General features: G+C 39.8%; 1 protein-coding gene across 1 annotated transcript in view; it reads right to left on the bottom strand.

Moving 5' to 3' along the window:
- Positions 1–19854, bottom strand: part of PCNX1 (pecanex 1) — a 175652-nt gene that overhangs the window by 38977 nt on the left and 116821 nt on the right. The window contains exons 15-23 of the mRNA XM_045288192.1: positions 19302–19473; positions 18725–18835; positions 15793–15884; positions 10919–11028; positions 10565–10670; positions 8875–8967; positions 4807–4957; positions 2281–2422; positions 1342–1519 (exon numbers count right to left, since the gene is read on the bottom strand). Coding sequence (XP_045144127.1) covers positions 1342–1519; positions 2281–2422; positions 4807–4957; positions 8875–8967; positions 10565–10670; positions 10919–11028; positions 15793–15884; positions 18725–18835; positions 19302–19473 — 1155 coding nt within the window. The remainder of the gene's footprint in view (positions 1–1341; positions 1520–2280; positions 2423–4806; positions 4958–8874; positions 8968–10564; positions 10671–10918; positions 11029–15792; positions 15885–18724; positions 18836–19301; positions 19474–19854) is intronic.

Genomic DNA, 19854 nt, shown 5'->3' on the forward strand with positions numbered 1-19854 from the left:
AGACTATCAGAAAGACTTGCGTTTCCTGGGCTATGCAAAGGTATTCAACCATGACGATAACACATTATGGTTAACACTGTGAAAAATAGAAATTACCAAATACTTTAATGTGCTCATGCAAAACCATCCATAACATAAGAGGCAGAACAGAACAAGGGGACACTGTGTGCTTTCCAGTCAGGAAAGCCGTGCATCAGAGCTGTATCCTTTCACCACACTTATTCATCTATATGTTGAGTAACTAATCCAAGAGGGGTTATCTGAATAACAATGTGGCTTTAGGATTGGAGAAATACTCATTAACAACTTATGATATACAGATGACACAACCTCGCTTGCTGAAAGCTAAAATAACTTGAAGTACTTATAAAGATCAAAGATTACAGCTTTCAATATGGACTGTACCTCAAAACAAAGAAAACAAAAGTCGTCACAACTGGGCCAACAAGGCAGCAGCATGGCAAAGAAAGTAAAGATTGAAGTTGGCAAGGCTTTTATTTTACTTGTATCCATAATCAATACTCACAGAAAAAGCAGTCAAGAAATCAAACCTATTGCACGGGGCAAACCTGCTGTATAAAACCCCTTTAAAGTGTTAAAAAAAAAAGCACTGATGTAACTTTGAGAAGTAAGGTCCACCTGACGCAGTCATATTTTTAATCACCTCATACGCATATGGAAGCTGGACAATGAATATGGAAGACGGAGGAAGGATTGATGTCTTCAAATTATGGTGTGGGTGAAGAATATTTAATATGCCACAGATTACCAGAGAATAAACAGATGTGTCTTGGAAGAAATACAGCCAGAATGCTCTTTAGAAGACGGAAAGATGTCATCTCACATACACATACTTTGGACACGTTATCAGGAGGGCCCGGTCCCTGGAGGAAGACATTATGAACGGCAAAGGAAAGGGCACTGGAAAAGAAGAAGTCCTTCGTGGGAATGGACTGACACAGTGGCTGCCACACTGGACTCAACCACAGCGCCGATTCGGAGGAGGGTCCGGCCTGGGCGAGGTTTCCTTTGGTGTACTTAAGGTGGGTATTTTTGAGTTGGATTGGAACCCAGTCCGTGGCACCTAACAATTTATTTAAAAACATAAAGTTATTAGTGTTTCTCTAATTTTTCTATAGAAGTTAATCTTATCTCTCTAGCTATAGGGCTAGATTTTTCATGGACTCTGAAGGCATACCATTGTTTAGGGGATATTATATACCCTTTAGTTAATGAAGGAGAGGCGTGATTGACTGAAAAGATACTCAACTGAATGAAACGTAAGCATGCGCCTCACTGAATAGTGTTAAACTGCGGGAGGTCATTTGTCCTTCACGTTACCTTGTTGAAGAGTATGGACATGAAGAAGAGGTCCAGGAGCATGGTCTCTGACAAAGCTTGGTAGTCAAACTTGAAGAAGAGCACGGTGAAGATGACAGTGATGTACTGGTAAGTAGGGCTGCTGAAAGAGGAGCGGAGCAACTTCAAGCCGGCAATGGTGATCATTAGAGCACCTAGTCTGAAAGAGAACAAAAGCCCAGCTCATCCACCAGGGACTGAGACTACCCATCTGCCCGCTGCAGAAACCGTCAGTTCATTACTAAGAGCAAATCCAACCGAAAGACGATTTGTCTAGCTAGACAAATTAGATTCTAAAGGAATCTGACTGCTATAGTCGTCACTTTTCAGAGTATGTATTATGCTTCTTACTCTCTGCATAAGACTGTCTAACAAAGTGATCACTTCTGTGTCTCTAGCTTCTCAACTCTTTCTGGGAATAGAAAGCCGCATCTTAAAAAAGAAAAAACAGAGAAAGCCTCATCTCTCTCCCCCGGGGAGGCTAGTGGTTTCCAATGGCTGCCCTACACTAGCAGCCCCACGTCACCAGGGCCCCTTGATATTTCTATTGCTTCAGCATAATTGTATCTAGTACCTGAGAAAGACATTAGTGCTCACTCAACAATATGGACCTATTTTACGGAGTAGACCTACAGGATAACTGTATAGACAACTGCAACACACACACACACACACCACACACACACACACCACACACACACACACACACACACACAAATAACCAAACTTGCCATCTAATATTAGAACTTAACATCTGCTCATAAACATCAGTTCACAATGAGCAAAAAATAGGTACTCAGAAAAGGCAAGTCAGAAACACTGAACCTCAAGATTTATTTTAAAAACCAGCAGAAAATAGATACTCAATGATCTAAGACAGCCCCACTAGTCAGACCCAGAGTAGAGGACTGTTATACTTACTCTGTATCCAGGTTTTTTGGACTCGCAATAGTTTCAGCACTGCTACTAAGCTCATTGAGAACAATCAGTGGATAGATGATATTCTTCTCCACAAAAAGGAGCCGCACATGAAGTTTCTCAAACCACATCACAGTGGCTGCATCTAACAAGGCAACATAGATCAAGATCATGAGTTACCTACTGCACACAATAGTTTGGTAATGTGATGAGAGAGGAAAATATTACTTGAATTGAGCTCTACGAAAACAAACAAGAGTGCGAGTGGCATAGTGGCTAAGCACTTGGCTCCCACCCCAAAGGTCCGTGGTCGGAACCAAGGAGCGACTCCAGGGGAGGACCTGGGAGTCTGCTTCCGGCTGAATGCCGATGCAGCAGTGAGAGACTGAGAGGCTTCACTCTGGCCTTTAGGGTCGGTATGAGGTAGAATTAACACAACAGCAATGGTTCTTTTATGTTTTTATGAATACCTCCCTTAGGAAATTAGTAAGTCAGTCTACTGTCAAATACTATGAATTTTCAGACACTCCATATTTGCAATTCTGATATTACTTGAGTGTAATTTCGTTTTAAATTTTAATGTTTGAAACCTCCGTTTACAACTATAACTTTCTCTCATTTGTGCCTACAACTTAAGGAAAAGTTTGAGCTGTTAAATTGTCCAATATGGTGAAGGGGCTGGTGGGTTTCACCACAGACCTTGTGATTGGCAGCCCAGGGTCTAGCCACAGCACTCCTCTCTGTCATGTCGGCTCAATTTTACTATCAATCTAAATCTGCTCCAAAACAGAATGTCTACTAGTTAACAACAAAACCCCAAGCTAGCGAATGTAGAAGGATGGACGGAACTGGAGAGTAGCCATTAAGCAACCAACAAATAATAACTGATTTAGACAAGAACCACTGAATGATGCTAATACTTAGCACCCGGACTTTCATATGTGATGAAAATGCATGCTTTTAATGTAGGTCGTGTCTAATTTACCACTTTTATTTACTGCTAGGTGATTCATTCGCTTTCACAAAGCATATTATTGAAATTTTAAAGGAAATAATGAAACAAAGATATTTGGAGATGCATACATAATGGGCACTCAAAAAGTACTCATGAACAGAGTGGGGATTTATCAAACAGGAACAGATTTCCCTTTCCCACTGGTTTAAAACCACCACCCTGATAATAATCTTAATAGGATCTGCTTTAGCTAGAGGAGATCAATTTAGTCTTGTGTGGGATATAAAAAGGCAGCTCCCCAGCTGGTCTCCCCCAAATATATGTCAGACCTAGGACACTGCTTGCAACTAATGGTAAATGATTGTCAAGTTATCTCCCTGAAGGGAACAGCCATCCAGAGCACGCAGAACCTATTCTCTGTCCCACTGTAAGTGGGGCTCACTCCCTACTGTTAGGAACAATGGATTGCTTCCTGGAAAGCTTAGAATAAATCAAGAGTCCAGCGCAAGGACAATCAAGGTTAGGCCGCCATCATGAATCTAGGATCCGCCCATTTGTCACATGCGTACCTTTAATCCCTCCTCTTCCTATAGTATGTACGTACACCCCTAGATTGTCCCCCTTTCATTACTGTATTACCTATAGTACAACCCCTTCCTGTGATGTATGTCTTTAGGGGGCTTGCATGCCCCCCAAAGATATATAAGCCTTGGTTAGAAATAAATCTCTCTCTTCTCCCCTTCTCCTCTGCCCACAATGCATACGGACCTGGCAGGTGAGATCATGGCTGTCCAGGAGGTGAGCATGCTACCATGAAAGGTGGCTGGCACCTTTATTTTACCTTCTATCTCTCTATTCTCTATGACTTTACTACAATCTTTATATATCATAACCATACAATTGTGCCTATCGGACCTGTAATATAGTTGTGAGGGGCTAGTTTCCCCACAGTCTGAAAATACCCCTTTGCCGTTTCTAGCTAACTCAGTCAGTAGAGAGATGGACAGAGAACAAAACAAACTCCTCCGTGTCCACCTGGGAAAATGAACAAAGGGGACCGTCGATAAGGATAGGCATGGATTTTATAAATTCTCTAAAAGAAGGAAATTTAGAGTATTACAGGTCATGGGGCCTGTAATGCACAAGGTGTCTCTGATAGAAACAGGAACACAGCTCTCTCTATTCTCCCTAAGCTCTGATTAAGAGCATTTCAAATGGAAGCCTGGGGTGGGGTGGGGTGTTTGCATATGGCCAAGAACACGGATGGGGGTGAGAGGAGGTGAGGAGCATAGAAGGATATAGAACCACACAAGGAGAATTCATTAGTAAGACTTGAGAGGTCTGTAACGAGCACTTTAGGGAGAAGCCAGTCCTACTGAAATAGGGAGGTGGCATCATAACAGTGCCATTTAAACTTCATTTAACACAAGAGCATCCTGCAATTCATTAACAACTTTAAACCTAAGGAAAACAAACAAAAGCCAAGGTGTTGCTTGATGACACTTGTTCAATTGAGTCATCATTCAACAGAGTAAAAGTAGGGGGGGGGGGAGAGTTGCTAATCAAGTACTTACTTCGAACTTCATACTGATTATACTCCATTGTCTTCAGCAGGGGATGAGAAAAACAGTGCCATGGGAGCTGTTTCCGAAGCTGAGGCAGCACATAATGGGTCACAAAGCCCACGAAGCCCACCAGCGCGTATAGCACGTACTTGAGGACAGGCTAAAAGAAAAATCATTTGAAGCACATTAGGCACAATCCTGAGCACCACAGAAGAACCAATCTTTTGGCACTTCAACTTTTTCTGCTGATATTCAACAGCAAAATTAATTTTAAAATTCAAAAGAAATATTTGTTCCAAAAGAAAGAGGTTCCCAAACTGATGTGCCCTAAAACCCCTTAGAAATGAAAAAAATTGTTTGTAATGCAGCCAGGGAAAAGTACAGGTATTTGCTTTTACAGCCCTCTCTGGGTTGTTCCAGAGCCCCTCAGGTCTTTGGGAAACACTGGTCTATATTACAGAGGGTTTTGTGGTTATGTTATTAAAGCAGTCCTGAACAGAAGTTATTAACTGTTCATACGTTAACCAACTCCCCTCACATCATTTCCAACTCACTCTCTTGGGCTTCCAAGGCTGCAAATCTTATAGGGGCCAAAGTCTCTCTCTTCCACAGAGTAGCTAGTGGGCTTGAACCCCAGTCTTGCAGTTAGCAATCTGTCACACACCTGCTGTGTTACCAGGGCACCTTGTTCATGTATCACAGATATTAAAAATATGCTAACGACGTTCTTTGGGTCTGACACTACATTAATTAATACTACACTAATTAATTAATACTACACTATTAATTAATAGGGGATGGCTTGAGCGATATTGCTTGTTATTCCAAGATTTTTCTATGAGACTTACAGAGCAATGCATGAAATTATTTTTAACTAACAGCAATAAAGGATGCTAGTTAAATAAATTAGTCTGACAGAAGAGCAGAATGGGGTGAAGTAAAAAGCGCTCTCCTATTTCTGTGCCTCTGAGCAGTAGGTATATTATTAGAAGACAGTTTTTATATATAACAACATTTCAAAGACAAAATCAGGTACTTCAAATACTCAAATTAAAAGTTACATATTTAAAAATTAGAACCTCGTGTACTTAAAGGAGGCACCCTGAGAGACCTGAAGAACTCACTGAATTTTACTCAGCTTGTCAGTACACAGGGATAACAGCTCAAATTGGAAGAGAAGAAAAAACAGGCAAGCCTGTGAAATGAAATTACACAGCATAAGCTTTTACTCTAGCTGCATCTGCTCCCATAACAATTTACAGCCTCGGAGCCCCTGTCCTCTAGGGTGGCTAGGCATCTGAATGGACTCAACACGGCAGTAGGTTAGGCTTTGTCCCTTCCAGTCAAATGGAGCAGCAGAGTCCAGTTTAATTTCACACATGCCACAGTCCAAGCAGAGTAAACCAGACACCACTGGAGAGGAAACAGTGCTGATCTTGAGAGAAAGGAAACACATGAGGCAAGCCATAGAAGGGTCTCAGCTGCCTGCCTTGAGAGAGTCTGCAGGCTGCAGCACAGAGGGGGAGTCTGGTACTCCCTGAACTGACGCTTTGGGAAACACAAGGAGAAGAGAGGTTAACAGACCCATGAAGGTACTACACAGAGAGAAAACACTGAAGCTCTGCAGAGGGTCTTCCTGAAGTATTTATGAAACACCACTCATGGCATGTGTGAGGAAACTGCATGCATCTGGGAAAAGAACCATTTGCACGGACAAGAGGGAACAGTATCCAGGCCCCAGACAGGGCCACAAGGAGTGCCTAGACCCACCAGCCAGAATAGAAGGCTTGAGGTTCATAAGGCCCCAGGCAGAGTACTGTGAGGGGAACTATAAACTCTCTACTATCAAAAACAAGACCTGAAAAGATCAGACTTTCCCCACAGAACTTAACTGTATCCCAGAACAACGTTCAAGAGTGTTCTACACATACAAAAATATGTAGAACTCAACAAGGTACTCTTGGTTGTTTGGCATCTTGTCAGTATTTCCAGGGATGCAAAGAATCCGGAAAATAACAATCCATAATGAGGAAAAAATAGTCAATAAATCAAAACCAAGTAATTTGTGACATTGATGGATAAAATTGATAAACAAGGGTATTAAGAATTATTAATACTGAATTCTATATATTCAGAGAGTTAAGTAGAGGATTTGAAGATAGATTTAAAAAAAAGACTATACTGATTTTCTAAAGATTAAAATCACACTAGATGGGATTATACATTATGGAAAAGACCAGTTAACTTGAAGATATAATCACAGAACCTCTTCAAAATAAAATACTCAAACTAATCAAAAAGAAGGAAGCACCAGTGTGCTGTAGGGCTCCTTAAACCGGCCTAACCTCACAGTCACCGAGTGGATTCTGCCTCACGGTGACTGACAGCACAGGGTAGAAGTGCCTCTGTGAGTTCCCACGACTGTCAACTCCTTACAGGGTAGAGAGCAACCCTCCAACACAAACCAAGTCCACTGCCCCTGAGTCACCTCTGACGCAGTGACTCTGCAGGGTTTCCGAAGCTGGACATCTAACTGGAGCAGACAGCCTCATCTTTCTCCCAGGGAACTGCTGGTGGGTTTGAGCCAGCAACCTTGTGGTTAGCAGTTCAACCCCTACCCAAGAGCTCCTCTAAGATCTACGAAACTGGAGCCCCATGTGGTGGAAGAGGGGTGAGTGCGTAATAGAAGGAGAAGGACAAGAGTAATGCCTACAATTTTCCAAATAAAAAAAAAAAAAAACCACATCAGGATTTGGCAACAAAGAACAAAAATTTTAAATATTTACCTTCAAATTTGATGGAAATTATAACCTTATGGGATTCAAGAAGCTCAGTGAACCTCAAGCACAAAACCAGAGAAAAAACTACACCAATGAACTTCATAATCAAATTGCTCAAAATCACCAGTGAAAAGGCCATCTTAAAGCAAGGACAAGCTGGGTGTAGAGGGATAACAATGACAGCAAGCCTCAGGCTGGAAGCAACACAAGTGGGAAGAAGGCAGTGGCCCAGCATCTCTAAAGCGCTCAAAGAAAACATGGTCACCATGCAACTTACCATACAATTCTGTAACCAGTGATACAGCTTTCAAAATCAAAGGGGAAAGCCAATGACTTTGCCGAAATGCAGAAGTCAAGCAATTTGTTGAGTTGCACAAAGAAAAGGTATGGGAAATCTTTTAGGCAAAAGGGAAACGACACCCTGTGAAGACAGGGGCCTGTGTAACAGTGGACAACCCGGGAAATGGCCTTACTTGGCGCACAGGTGAGACGAACTGCAGCACTCAGGAAAGGAGACTGACCCACTTTTACATCTGACTCAGATAACAATATTCTAGACTTCCAGCTGAGCAGGGTGCTTTGGCAGTAGATCAATGTGTCTTCCATTTGGGAAGGTTGCGAATCATTAGGGTTTAGAGGGTAGCCTGTGTAAACAGTCTCCAAATTGGCTCCCAATGATATCTGCCTCATTTGTCATTCCCTCCTACCTTTATCAGGAGAGGGCTCTATGAGCAACAGAAGACCCAAGGGGTGGCCGTTTGTTACTTCCAATATCAAGTTGTTAAAGACTATGGTTTCTATAGAGGGCTCTCTGTCTCTAGGATCACTTGCTCTGGGGAAGCCAGCTGCCATTTCATGAGGACACCCTGGCAACCTATGGTGGGGCTCATGTGGAAAAGATCTGAAGTCTGACCAATGGTCAGGGAAAAACAAAACAAAACAAACAAGGCTTACAAACCACTAGCCCCAGATGATGGAAAGATCATAGAATCATCCAGCTAAGACACTTGCAGATTCACGGCCCCCACCCCCCAAAACGGAATTGATCGATGTTTTTGTTTAAAAAACATACAAAAGTCACATATTTCAATACAATGAAGAAATGTTATAATAAAACCAGAAGTGAATCTGAACAGTTAGTTACTTTGCTCCAACTAAAAGAACAAAACGTGAATGATGGCAACAAATGTATAAATGTGTTTGATACAATGGATGTATGTATGGATTGTGTTAAGAGTTGTATAAGCCCCCAATAAAATGACTTAGAATAAAAAAAGAAGCACAAAATGTTCCTTACCTGCAACACTGTGAATACTGTGCTTACATGAATAGCAAAATACAGCACGCCAATCACAATGCACACGACAAGGTCAGACTGTAAACGCTCACTCTGTGAGACAAAAGGGAATCGTGAGGAGGCCATGATATACAAAAATTCACTTGTTACTTGTAAACTAAAAGCCAAGTTCTTTTATTCTCAACTAGTAAAGGTTAGGGGGAAAAACAACCTCACACATACTGTAGCATTTTTAGAAATTGCTTACATACAATAATCAGTTACAATACATCTTCTTTCCTTCTTCCTTTCCTCCTATTCTGGTTTGACACTAATGTCAAGGAAACTCAACCATTTATTCAGCTGCATGTGTTGAAGAACTGATGGCACTCAACTTTCAAATCTTCCTTTGGTAAATTGCTTTTATTATTTATAGAAGTATATCTCCTTAAGTAATAAAATTATATTTCCATTGGTCTTTTGAAACCGTGTGTGTGTGCTGCCCCATTTTACTCCCTAGACTTGATTCTTTTACAAGTTGTTAAAAAAATCATAACATTCATGTAAGCTTTGTTAAATCAAAATATCAAGATATTCTTTAAAGTAGATTCAAAATCTTACGATATTTAACACTGAATATTTTTTGTTAACATTAAAACTCCGAGAAAAAATTTAAATCAAAACTTAAAACTATGCAATTTTGTATTTTTAAAGTTTTCAAAAACATGTAAAAATCATAAGTCCACTGAAAGTAAATATTTACTTTAATTCAAGGGCTATATAAATCCAGCCTTCACAAGTGAAAATCATCTAAGTCAGTGGTTCTCAACTTGTGGGTCGTGACCCCTTGGGGGGGTGGTATTGAACAACCCTTTCACAGGGGTCGCCTGATTCATAACACTAGCAAAATTACAGTTAAGAAGTAGCAACAAAAATCATTTTATGGTTGGGGGTCACCACAATATGAGGATCTGTATTAAAGAGTCACAGCATTAGGAAGATTGAGAACCACGGATCTAAGTAATTTGGTACAGGGTGTTTTATGTATTATTCTACAAATATGAATCGATACGATTCATTTAAAAATAATTACTATAAAATACAAGTAGCATAACAAACTCAGTGTATCAATCAATTACTGCATTTACCTTAGTATATTATTTTTCTCTCTTTCAAAAACAGGCATGCAACTTTTCAAACTGCCCTTGTTAAAGTTCAATATGGCTTACAAGTACAGTTTGTATCACCAAGCACAAACACAAAAATCAATCTCATTTGTTACTGCTGTGTACACTTGAGTATAAGCCAACTCGAATATCAGCCGAGGCACCTAATTTCACCACAAAAACGGCATTAAAAATGTGCTGAAAAACTTGGCATATACACGAGTATATACGGTATTTATTTTTCAGATGCTAGTTTAAATTGAAGAAGCTGGTCTATGAACAATGACTGTATTTACAAAATTTTACCTGACCCAAAAGGGATGTTTAACATATTGTTTTACATAGATAACAAGTTTGAGAAATGAACATTTCCTACATATTAAAATTTTAAATAGAAGCAATCAACAACCGATAACTAGTCTAAGTCAATGTAACTACACATCTCCCTCAAATACTTTAGACTCTTCAAAAGTTGTTCATTATAGAAGATGATGAACTTTTAAAAAGTCACATCTTTTAAGTGGTTTTAAAAAGCTAAAACTTACAACAGAGTTTCTAAGTTTTTCAGGCAGTGGATCTTTTACTTCTGACAGGGGGTCTTCTGGATTTTTCTCTTCTGTTTTTGGAAAAATCTTGGATTGCACCAAAGCACTTTACGTTAAAAAATGAGAGAGAGAAAAGAGGGGGAAAAAAAAGAACAAAATACCACATTTATAATGTAAAAATACCAGAACATTAAATATCAACTAAAAATTCAGGTAGAAAAAAATAGTTACTTTTAAAACCTAGTATAGAACTAGGCTAACAGATATTGGGAAGCTATAGCTTGGAATTAAATTGGAAAGCAATGCCATCTTTTGTATATTTCTTTAATTGAGTAAGTAATTTATTTCACTTACAAAAGGACAGATGGATCACTACTTTGTCGGCTGAGGTGATATGAAACAGCTACTAACAAACCACAAAAAATGGAGAAAAGTACTGGAATATGCTGGCCATCCCAAGAATCCTGTTGGAAACAAAACCAAAAATTCAACACAGCAGTCTTCTGTTTTATAAGTAAGCCTTTTATGTCTGTATTTAGAGAGAGATTCTTAAATTCAACAAGAAACCTTTTAGTTGTAATATTAATTACACTTTATTCCAGATAAGCTAAGTTCACTACTTAGAAAAGTGAGAATCTAGCTGTTAGATTATCTTCAGATTTCTTTTAGCACCATAGCTATCGATATACATGCTTCTGATGCATGCTGATTTCTTTCAAATTTTCAGGGCTATGAATCTCAGAGTAAACGATGACTCCCTTTTGAAGACTAAACTAATTACTGTTGTTGTTAGATGGTCTGTCAGTTCTGACTGATGTCCAACAAAATGAAATTCTGCCTGGTCCTGCACAATCCTCACAATGGTTAGGTCTGAGCCCACTGTTGCAGCCACTGTGTCCCCACTGTGTCCATCTCCCTTGTAGAGGGCCTTTTTCTCAGTGCCCCTCTACTTCCCCACACAATGTGACCTTCTCCAAGGACTGGGTTCTCTGTCGTGTCCAAGGGAGGTGGAGTCTCGCCAGCCATGCCTCTACGAAGCTCTCCACTTCTTCCAAGGAAGGCACCATGTAACACGAGGCAAAATGTGGACATTTGGCCCGGTACTTTCTTGATGGCGTTGCTTAAGATCTGTGTCTTAAAACCATTATACCCCACAGACACTGAGCATTAGGCTAATGTGCTGAGTGCTTTCTGAATGAATGAATGAATTGGATAGTCCCAAAAATGAATAAACCAAAAGATAACTTCCAAGGTCAACCAAATGTGTGGAAACCCCATGAAGGCTTTGCTCACTACAGTCTATCTGGTGTCTCCACCAGCAGGCTCTCTGGCAATAGAGTGGACAATAAGGATAAATAGCTGGCATCTTAAGGGTGTGACAGACACCATGCTGACCCATCTCTCTTAGGAGGTTTGGGGAGGAAGAACGGCAGGGGTGGGAACCATATGTTCATATTGGTTTTGCTTTATTTATAATGATCCAAATTTTAGCAATCTCTTAAAAACCGCAAAACCTCCGGAAAGTTTACACAAATCAAAAGGATGCAACTAAAGTGATTATAAAAACTCAAAAACCAAACCAGACCCACTGCCATCTAGTCGATTCTCACTCACAGTGACCCTATAGCAGCAGTTTTCAACCTGCAGGTCTTGACCCCCCCTTTGGGGGTTGAATGACCCTTTCACAGGGGTCGCCCGAATCATAACAATAGCAAAATTACAGTGATGAAGTAGCAAGGAAAATAATGTTATGGTTGGGGGTGGGGGGTACTACAACAAGAGGAACTGTATGAAAGGGTGGTGGCATTCGGAAGGTTGAGAACCGCTGCCCTCTAGGAGGACACGGTGGAACTGGCCGAGGGTCTGAGACCGGCGCTCTTCTTGAGAGCGGGAGTCTCGGCTTTGTCCCGGAGCAGCTGGCGGCTTCACACTGCTGACCTGGCAGTAAGCAGCCCACTGGAACCACCTCATCACTTTTTGCGTGTGTGTTCCATGATTAATTTAACCATGATGAATTGAACCGTTCCGTGATTAGTTTAACCATTCACAAATGATAGCTATTGGGTCATGCCCAGCTCTTTGCAAGCACAAGTAGTGCTATAAATGAAATCCTTCCACACACTCTTGGCTCAAGTACTGATGCAGACACATGACATTTATAAAAAGGAGGAGGTAAAATGAAAGCCACCTAAGGCTAGTGTTAGGAGGAGGAGAGCAGGGAGAAAACGCCCATCTTCCCGTCTGTCCTGGGACACACAGGACTCTCTCTCCCTGGCAGGTTCACAGTTGCTGCTGTTCTAGTACGTGAGCTAGGATAACGTTGTGAGTTGCAGAGTAGAACTGCTTCGTAGGCTCTCCAGGCTGTGACTGTGGGGCGGCAGACTGCAGGCCCTGTCTTCTGAGGTATCTCCTGGTGGGCTTAAACAACCAACGTTGCTGCTAGCAGTGGAGTGCAAAAATGTTTGCACGCTCAGAGACTCCTTACAGGGCAGCAGGCATTTAGACACCAGGTTAGAAAATCAACTGCACTCGTTAAGTCCATGACTATACTTTAAAAACGATGACTCGCTTTCCAAGACTTGACCCAAAACAGAGATCTAAAACTTAATGCTACAATGATTTAACACTGGTGCCTCTGAGAGAAGCTGGATTTGGATCTTATTTCCTCTGGTTCTTTCGTAGGCTTAGCTTCATTTATCCACATTCTACCCTCCACGCCTGACAACCCCCTCTCGTTTTTAAATGCAACCAAGTGTCAGATGGTTTCAAAACACAAAACCCCTAAACACCCTCAATTTCCCAGCTAAATTCTGAAAAGTGCAGAATAAACTTAGTATCTGTTCAAATGTAAATTCGACTTCAAAAAGCTTCCTCTAAGATGCCAGAGAAGCTGCTTTCATTAAAGCCATCAATACGCTATTAACTGCAAAATTCAGAAAACTTTGGGGTAGTTTTTCAGATTCAATTTCCCCTTAAAGTTTCCTTTGGGGGAATCTTGTTCACTATCTAACCCTAAAATAGTGTCATCTTTCAGGATCCATCCTCATCCAGTTACTCATCAGTTCACATTAGCAAACCTTTCCTTCAATTTTATGTACTTTGGTTGAGGCCGATTAAATGTATCCATCTCTATCCTCAAGTAACTCTACCATGACACCTAGCAACAACAACTACTATGGAACACCCAGAAATCTCAACAGATAAACCTCTCCAAATGTAAACAATCCTCTTCCTGACCAAACTTGCCAGCACTCCCAGGTTTCTAAGTTTGCACATTAGTGCCACCATCCAACCAGCTGCTCCAGCCTGGCCCCACCTAACCAGACACTAGCTTAGCCTTCATCTGGGCATTTTCTCTGTACCCTGACAATCTCCAAATACAGCCAACATGAATTCTACTTTTAGCCCAGTCCTTCATAATTTTAAGATCACAGTTCAATAGTCAACCTATTTCTGATGCTTCATGTTCAGTCTGCTTCATGCTAGGGATCAAATAATTTTCCTAACATATAACTCTGGTCACACCCCGGGCTACCAGAAGTACTTGGATGGTCTTCTATGACTTTCAGGATAAAAAAGAATTCACGTTCCAATCCCTCAACAGATGAACTGACACAGTGGCTGCCACTGTGGGCTCTAGCACAGGAACCATGGTGAGGCTGAGCAGGAACCTGCCGTGTTTCAGTGTGTTGTGCAGGGGGTCCCTCTGGCCGGAACTGACTTGATGGCACTTAACAACACAATCCTTACTGAAGCTCATCTTTCCTCGTGAACTTAAAACTTCTAAAACTTCCTAAATTAGTTGCTGTTTCCCTTAGAGCAGTGGTTCTCAACCTGTGGGTGGCAACCCCTTTGGGGGTCAAATGACCCTTTCACAGGGGTCGCCTAAGACCATCAGAAAACACGTATTTCCGATGGTCTTAGGAACCAAGACATGCTCCTCTATCCGTCTCCGGGCAGGTCTGCCCTCATGCAGATCCGCCCATATACGAGTATCTGGCATGAAGACTGTACCCATGCTTCAAGACAAAATTTCATTTATTTGTAATCAGAAATAAATATTTCACAATATATAATTACATATTGTTTTGGTGATGAATCACTGTGCTTTAACTATGTTCAATTTGTAACAATGAAAATACATCCTGCACATCAGATATTTACATTACAATTCATAACAGTAGCAAAATTACAGTTATGAAGTAGCATCAGAAATAACTTTATGGTTGGGGGTTATCACAACATGAGGAAGTGATGAAAAAGTCACGGCATTAGGAAGGTTGAAAACCATTGCCTTAGACATCATACGTTCTTTATAACACGGTAGCTCTTTATCCCTTGCTCCAACTATCCAATTACTATTCACCCTTCGAAGTTGGATCAAATGCCACTTCTCTGGAAAATCACCTTGAATTCCCTTTTGGTTGATTACTGTTCCGATTTTGTATAATCAGAGCCTGCTACTTTTGCTGCCTCCATTACTCTATACTCAAAGTGTTGGTTAACTTCTTAATCACAGCTCAACGATAAGCTCCTTAAAAGCAGAACACTGCTTCTAACCCAGAGTAGTAGTATACAGCAGAGGCTCTATGAACGCTGCTCAGTAAGCAAACAAGGGAAGATGCTACGCGTCTCTTCCCATCGTCTTTTCAGTCTCATCTCTGTCTTGCATTAATCATGAAACAGTAACAAAAGTATATGTGAGGGGCAGAAAAATACCAAATTATTACGTTTTCACTTTGGTGATAGTTCTTAAAGAGAAGCTTGTAAGGCTCATCCTGACACATCTAACCCAATAATGACCTTTCATTTCAGTGCAGTGATGTTCACTAGAAGGGATTGTAAATTTTAGTCCCTGAACTCATTCTTCGAAGATCTAAGAAACCTTGCTATGAACAGTGGTTACATAAATTCAAAACTAAAAATCTAAGATTAATTTCATATCCTGTGATTGCCATGCCCACCCCTTACCAAGATCAGCTTAGTGTTTAATAACCTATATCAAACGCTAACCTGTGACTGCTGCTTAGCAAAGATTTTCTTTTTAATATAATTTCCTATTAGATTGCTTTCAAAATCAAAATCAGAATGAGAATAATGTTTAGCCTCTGAAGGCCATGAACATTAGTGCTGAAAAAAAGACAAAGACAATCGTTAGTTAACTTAAAAACAATATTCACGTAGAAATCTAGCCTTAAGGACAAAACAAGCTAGAATTTATTGCTCACCTTTAAAGCGCCGTAACACAGTCCATATAATAAGGCCACTGCCACAATGCTACAGATGAAACTGTAAAGTGCAGCAAGCAGGCTTGTTGTGGCTAGACAGTCAAGGAAAAAAATAATGCTTTATTAACATAGCTTAAGAGTTTGACAAAATGGATTTAAGATGCTATAATGTAGGCTATAATTTGGATTGCTGGCCTCAATCTCTGCACAGGATGAAATAATTTATCTTGGAAGCACTAAGAATGCAATGCAGTGAGGGGTGGGTGTGGGCCGGGGGAAAGCAATATCCATACCATATCTATATATCATGCTTCAGGAAATGTATCTGAAGTTGATAAAAATATGGGAAGACAAGGCTTGCTGAAATCTTCAAAAGCTGGAGCTACATTAAGTGTTCATGAAAAGATATTGGTCTATGTAAACAGAACTTGTGCTGCCCAGAGAAACAAATCTGTATTCCCTGTGCTAACTAATTCTCACACAAAAAATTAAAAGTGCAAAAAGTTAACTACACATCTGGCCAAATGCAGATGATAACAATAATAACAAAGAAAAATAGATTCAATGGGATTATTAGACGGAATATGGGATGACTAAAATCACTAGCCTTTTATTTTTAAAATAGGGATAATAGATTTTCGTTAGTACTAATTTACATAGTTGTTATAATAGAAAGCTATAGCAAAAAATTCAGGCAATATTAAAAAACTACTAAGTAGCTCACGGTTATAAATTATAGTATGGCAAAGCTCACTGTTATACCTTACCTACATTAAAGCCTCCCCATAGTAGTTGGATTAACATAGGACCTATTACAGACCTGAAACCATCTTCTACACTTAGCCGATGATGGATGTGAGCAAGCCTGTCTTAATCCACATCCCTTCATGAATTTTCAAACCCCCAAATACTACAGACGCAGAGAAACAGAGAAAAGGCTTAAGTTCTACTTGAAATTTAAGCTATAATTTAACCAGCAGCGACGAATTAAATGGATATATACCTATTCTTTATCTATTGATACGGTTAGGTTCCAAAGACCAAGTCATTATGGGAAAATGGGCATTATGCCAAACGGAGGATTTCCCCCGTTTTCACAGTATTTGTCTGTTTATTATTTAGAAAATGATTCTAGGAATAACAAAGGCTAAGACTGATGATGTGTCTAGTTATAGATTGTTCCTCTGCAGAATAAAGCAGGGCTGTGTGATTGGAAGATCCAAGGCTCAACCACTTCTACCCTCCCCCTGTGTTGGCACTGGGGGATTAAGCATTGGGCCAATAACAACAAAGCTGGTGGTTCAAGGCCAATCCTGTGTAGGAGAAAGATGACGCTGTCTACCTCCATCAAGGTCTGCTACACTGTGGTTGTTAGGAGCTGGAATCAAATGGATGCCATGTAGAGCTGCTCCCATCCCCAGGCAGAAGCCTTAACTCTCCCAGGTCACAGGGGTTGGTGGGCTTGGGCTTCCTGCAGGACCTGGACACTGGACCTCCCACTCAGTGACCAAGAGGCTCTCCCCAGGTGGATTCACTTTGGGATGCCATGAAACCCCCAGCATGCCTTCCGTACCACCCCGCGCATGCAGATTTCTTTCTCCTCTCTCCTTCCCAGTCACAGCAATTTTAGGCTGAATGACCTCAGGACGCATATGTGCTGGGACCCCAAACAGGCTCAGTGCTGTCTGTGTGTCCATCCTGAGGTTGGGTCACTGAGTAATCCCAGAAGGCTAGCACAGATTTGCACAGGCCACCCAGAGAACCTCTTTGAGAAAAAGGATGCTCTCCAGCCACAGCCACTACGCCCATCCCCTTGTTGATGTGCAAAACAGTGGACAGTAGATTTATACTGGGGTTCTAAATGTGAAGTGTCAGACAATGAGACTGTTGGTAGGTGAGGAGGAGGTAGTATACTTGAAAAATAAATGAGGGTGGAAAATGTGAAGTATAAAGAGATACGGATGAAATAATTATAGTAATTCTTTTCCTCTCATATTTTTCTCTAGTTGTACATTAATTTTTAATGACATCTTAAATAGTTAAATTAAATACTGTCTTTCAACTAGGATGACAATCGGATATATAACAAGTAAAAGATGGCAAAGAGAAAAAGTAAATATGACTGGGAACTAGCAAGTAGTTTTTTTCAAGTTCTGAGAATCATTAGTTCATAATAATATTGGTGTGCTCTTATTTTTAAACAAAAGATACTATGTGATAGAACAGATTTTCTAAATATACCAATTCATATCCATATGATCTCTAAAAAGATAATTTTAAGAGCTTATTTAGTAAAACACTTTTGGGTTTTGGTGTTCTAAAAATAAAACAAAACTTGAAAACCATATATATAGGCATATCAAGCTATAGCACAGCGGGTCGACATTCAAATATAATGCCATGCATCAGGGTTCAATGGATGTGGGACAGGCTATCTTTTGCAAGTCTTTAATCAGTCTATACAGATTCGATGCAAGCTCATTATAACTTTAGTTTTGCTGTTGTTAGGTGCTATCTCGTCAACTCAGACTTAGAGCAAGTTATTGGCAACAGAAGAAATACTGCCCCGCCTAGTAGCAGCCCCACAAGTGTGTTGTTTTGAGCCCACTGGTGACATCACTGTGTCAATCTTTCTTGTTGAGGCTCCTCCTCTTTTTGCTGACCTTTAGACAGCATTTTATCACTTCTTATAAAGATTCCAATGAAAAATTATTCCTGGATATTTTACTATGGTAAAAATGACTACTTTTTCCTGTGTACAAATTAATTTTTACTCAGTCTTCAATAGGTGTATCTTCCCCATCCTTCCACCCAAACTAATTTTAATTCTAAAATGAAACCAGGAAATTATTTCAACATTCAATTTACTAATTTAAGGTCTGTAAGAGTAATACTGTTGTTTGTGCTTTAAAAAAAAAAAAAGAGTACTCACCATTACCACCAAATATATGAATATCCAATTGCTCACAAAGATACATTACAAATGTATTCACCTGAGGCAGGAGACCAATAAAAAATACTATTGGGAAACATAGGGTAAACACTACAAAAAGAAAAAAAAGGTGTATTAAAAACTACACCATATGGTCTTGTTCATTTAAAGATTATAAAATATATTACAAGAAGGACCTCCAAATTAGTATATACTACAAAACAATTTTTAAATTTAATTGTTATCTATTTATTTCTATCAGCTTGTACTAAATAAATTAATTTCAACTATAGACACCACCTGTTAAAATTTCAATTGTAGTTAGATAATAGCAACTTGAGGTATAGAATCCAAAATGATATTTTCTATTTCATCTGCTTCAAAACAGCATAGTTACTCTAATATTTGATTATAATTAGCTTTTTTCATTCTACTAGCCCTATAGTTTTGCTACTCACTGAGGATTACAAAATGCAAAATAAACTGATCACTACTCTTATAGAGTATATAAATTACTTAATAGTAACTTTTCAAATAAATAAATGTTCAAATTTGAGATATTTTAAAGATGACTCACCTATAACCAAATCTCTGGCTGATAAAAGAACCAGTGGGTTGGTGAAAGTTACGCCATACAATTTGAACTTTGTTGTAGTAATGTTTCTGCTACCATAATCCAAGAGCCAAATAAGACCACAACACAAGCAGAAATAAACTGGTCTACTGTAGGCAATGATACGATTATGACCCTGAAAATGATATTTTAAAAAGAACTTCAGTTAAATTTAAAAGTCACAACTAGTGAGATCTATGATGGCTTATACTGAAAGGATTCAAAAGGCTTCCATGAGCTAAATCAATATCCTGTGCTTGATGCACTGACAAGAATAGAAAAATGTATCATTTTCACATAATTTCTCCCCTGCCCCATCAACAAAACGAAAACAAATACCTACATGGCCTAAGTCTAACTTAATCATGAAGAAACAACGGACAAATTCAAATGGGGTGGGGAGGATTACAAAAGTATAGGTCTGTATGTATGCAACACACACGCCAACATCATGGAAGACTGAGGAATTAAACCAGTTACCACTGAGTCGATTCTGACTCATGACAATTCTGTGAGT

Source organism: Echinops telfairi, unplaced genomic scaffold, assembly GCF_000313985.2.
Source record: "Echinops telfairi isolate 266 unplaced genomic scaffold, ASM31398v2 ScPeMD7_18;HRSCAF=68, whole genome shotgun sequence".
NCBI classification, from domain to species: Eukaryota; Metazoa; Chordata; class Mammalia; order Afrosoricida; family Tenrecidae; genus Echinops; species Echinops telfairi.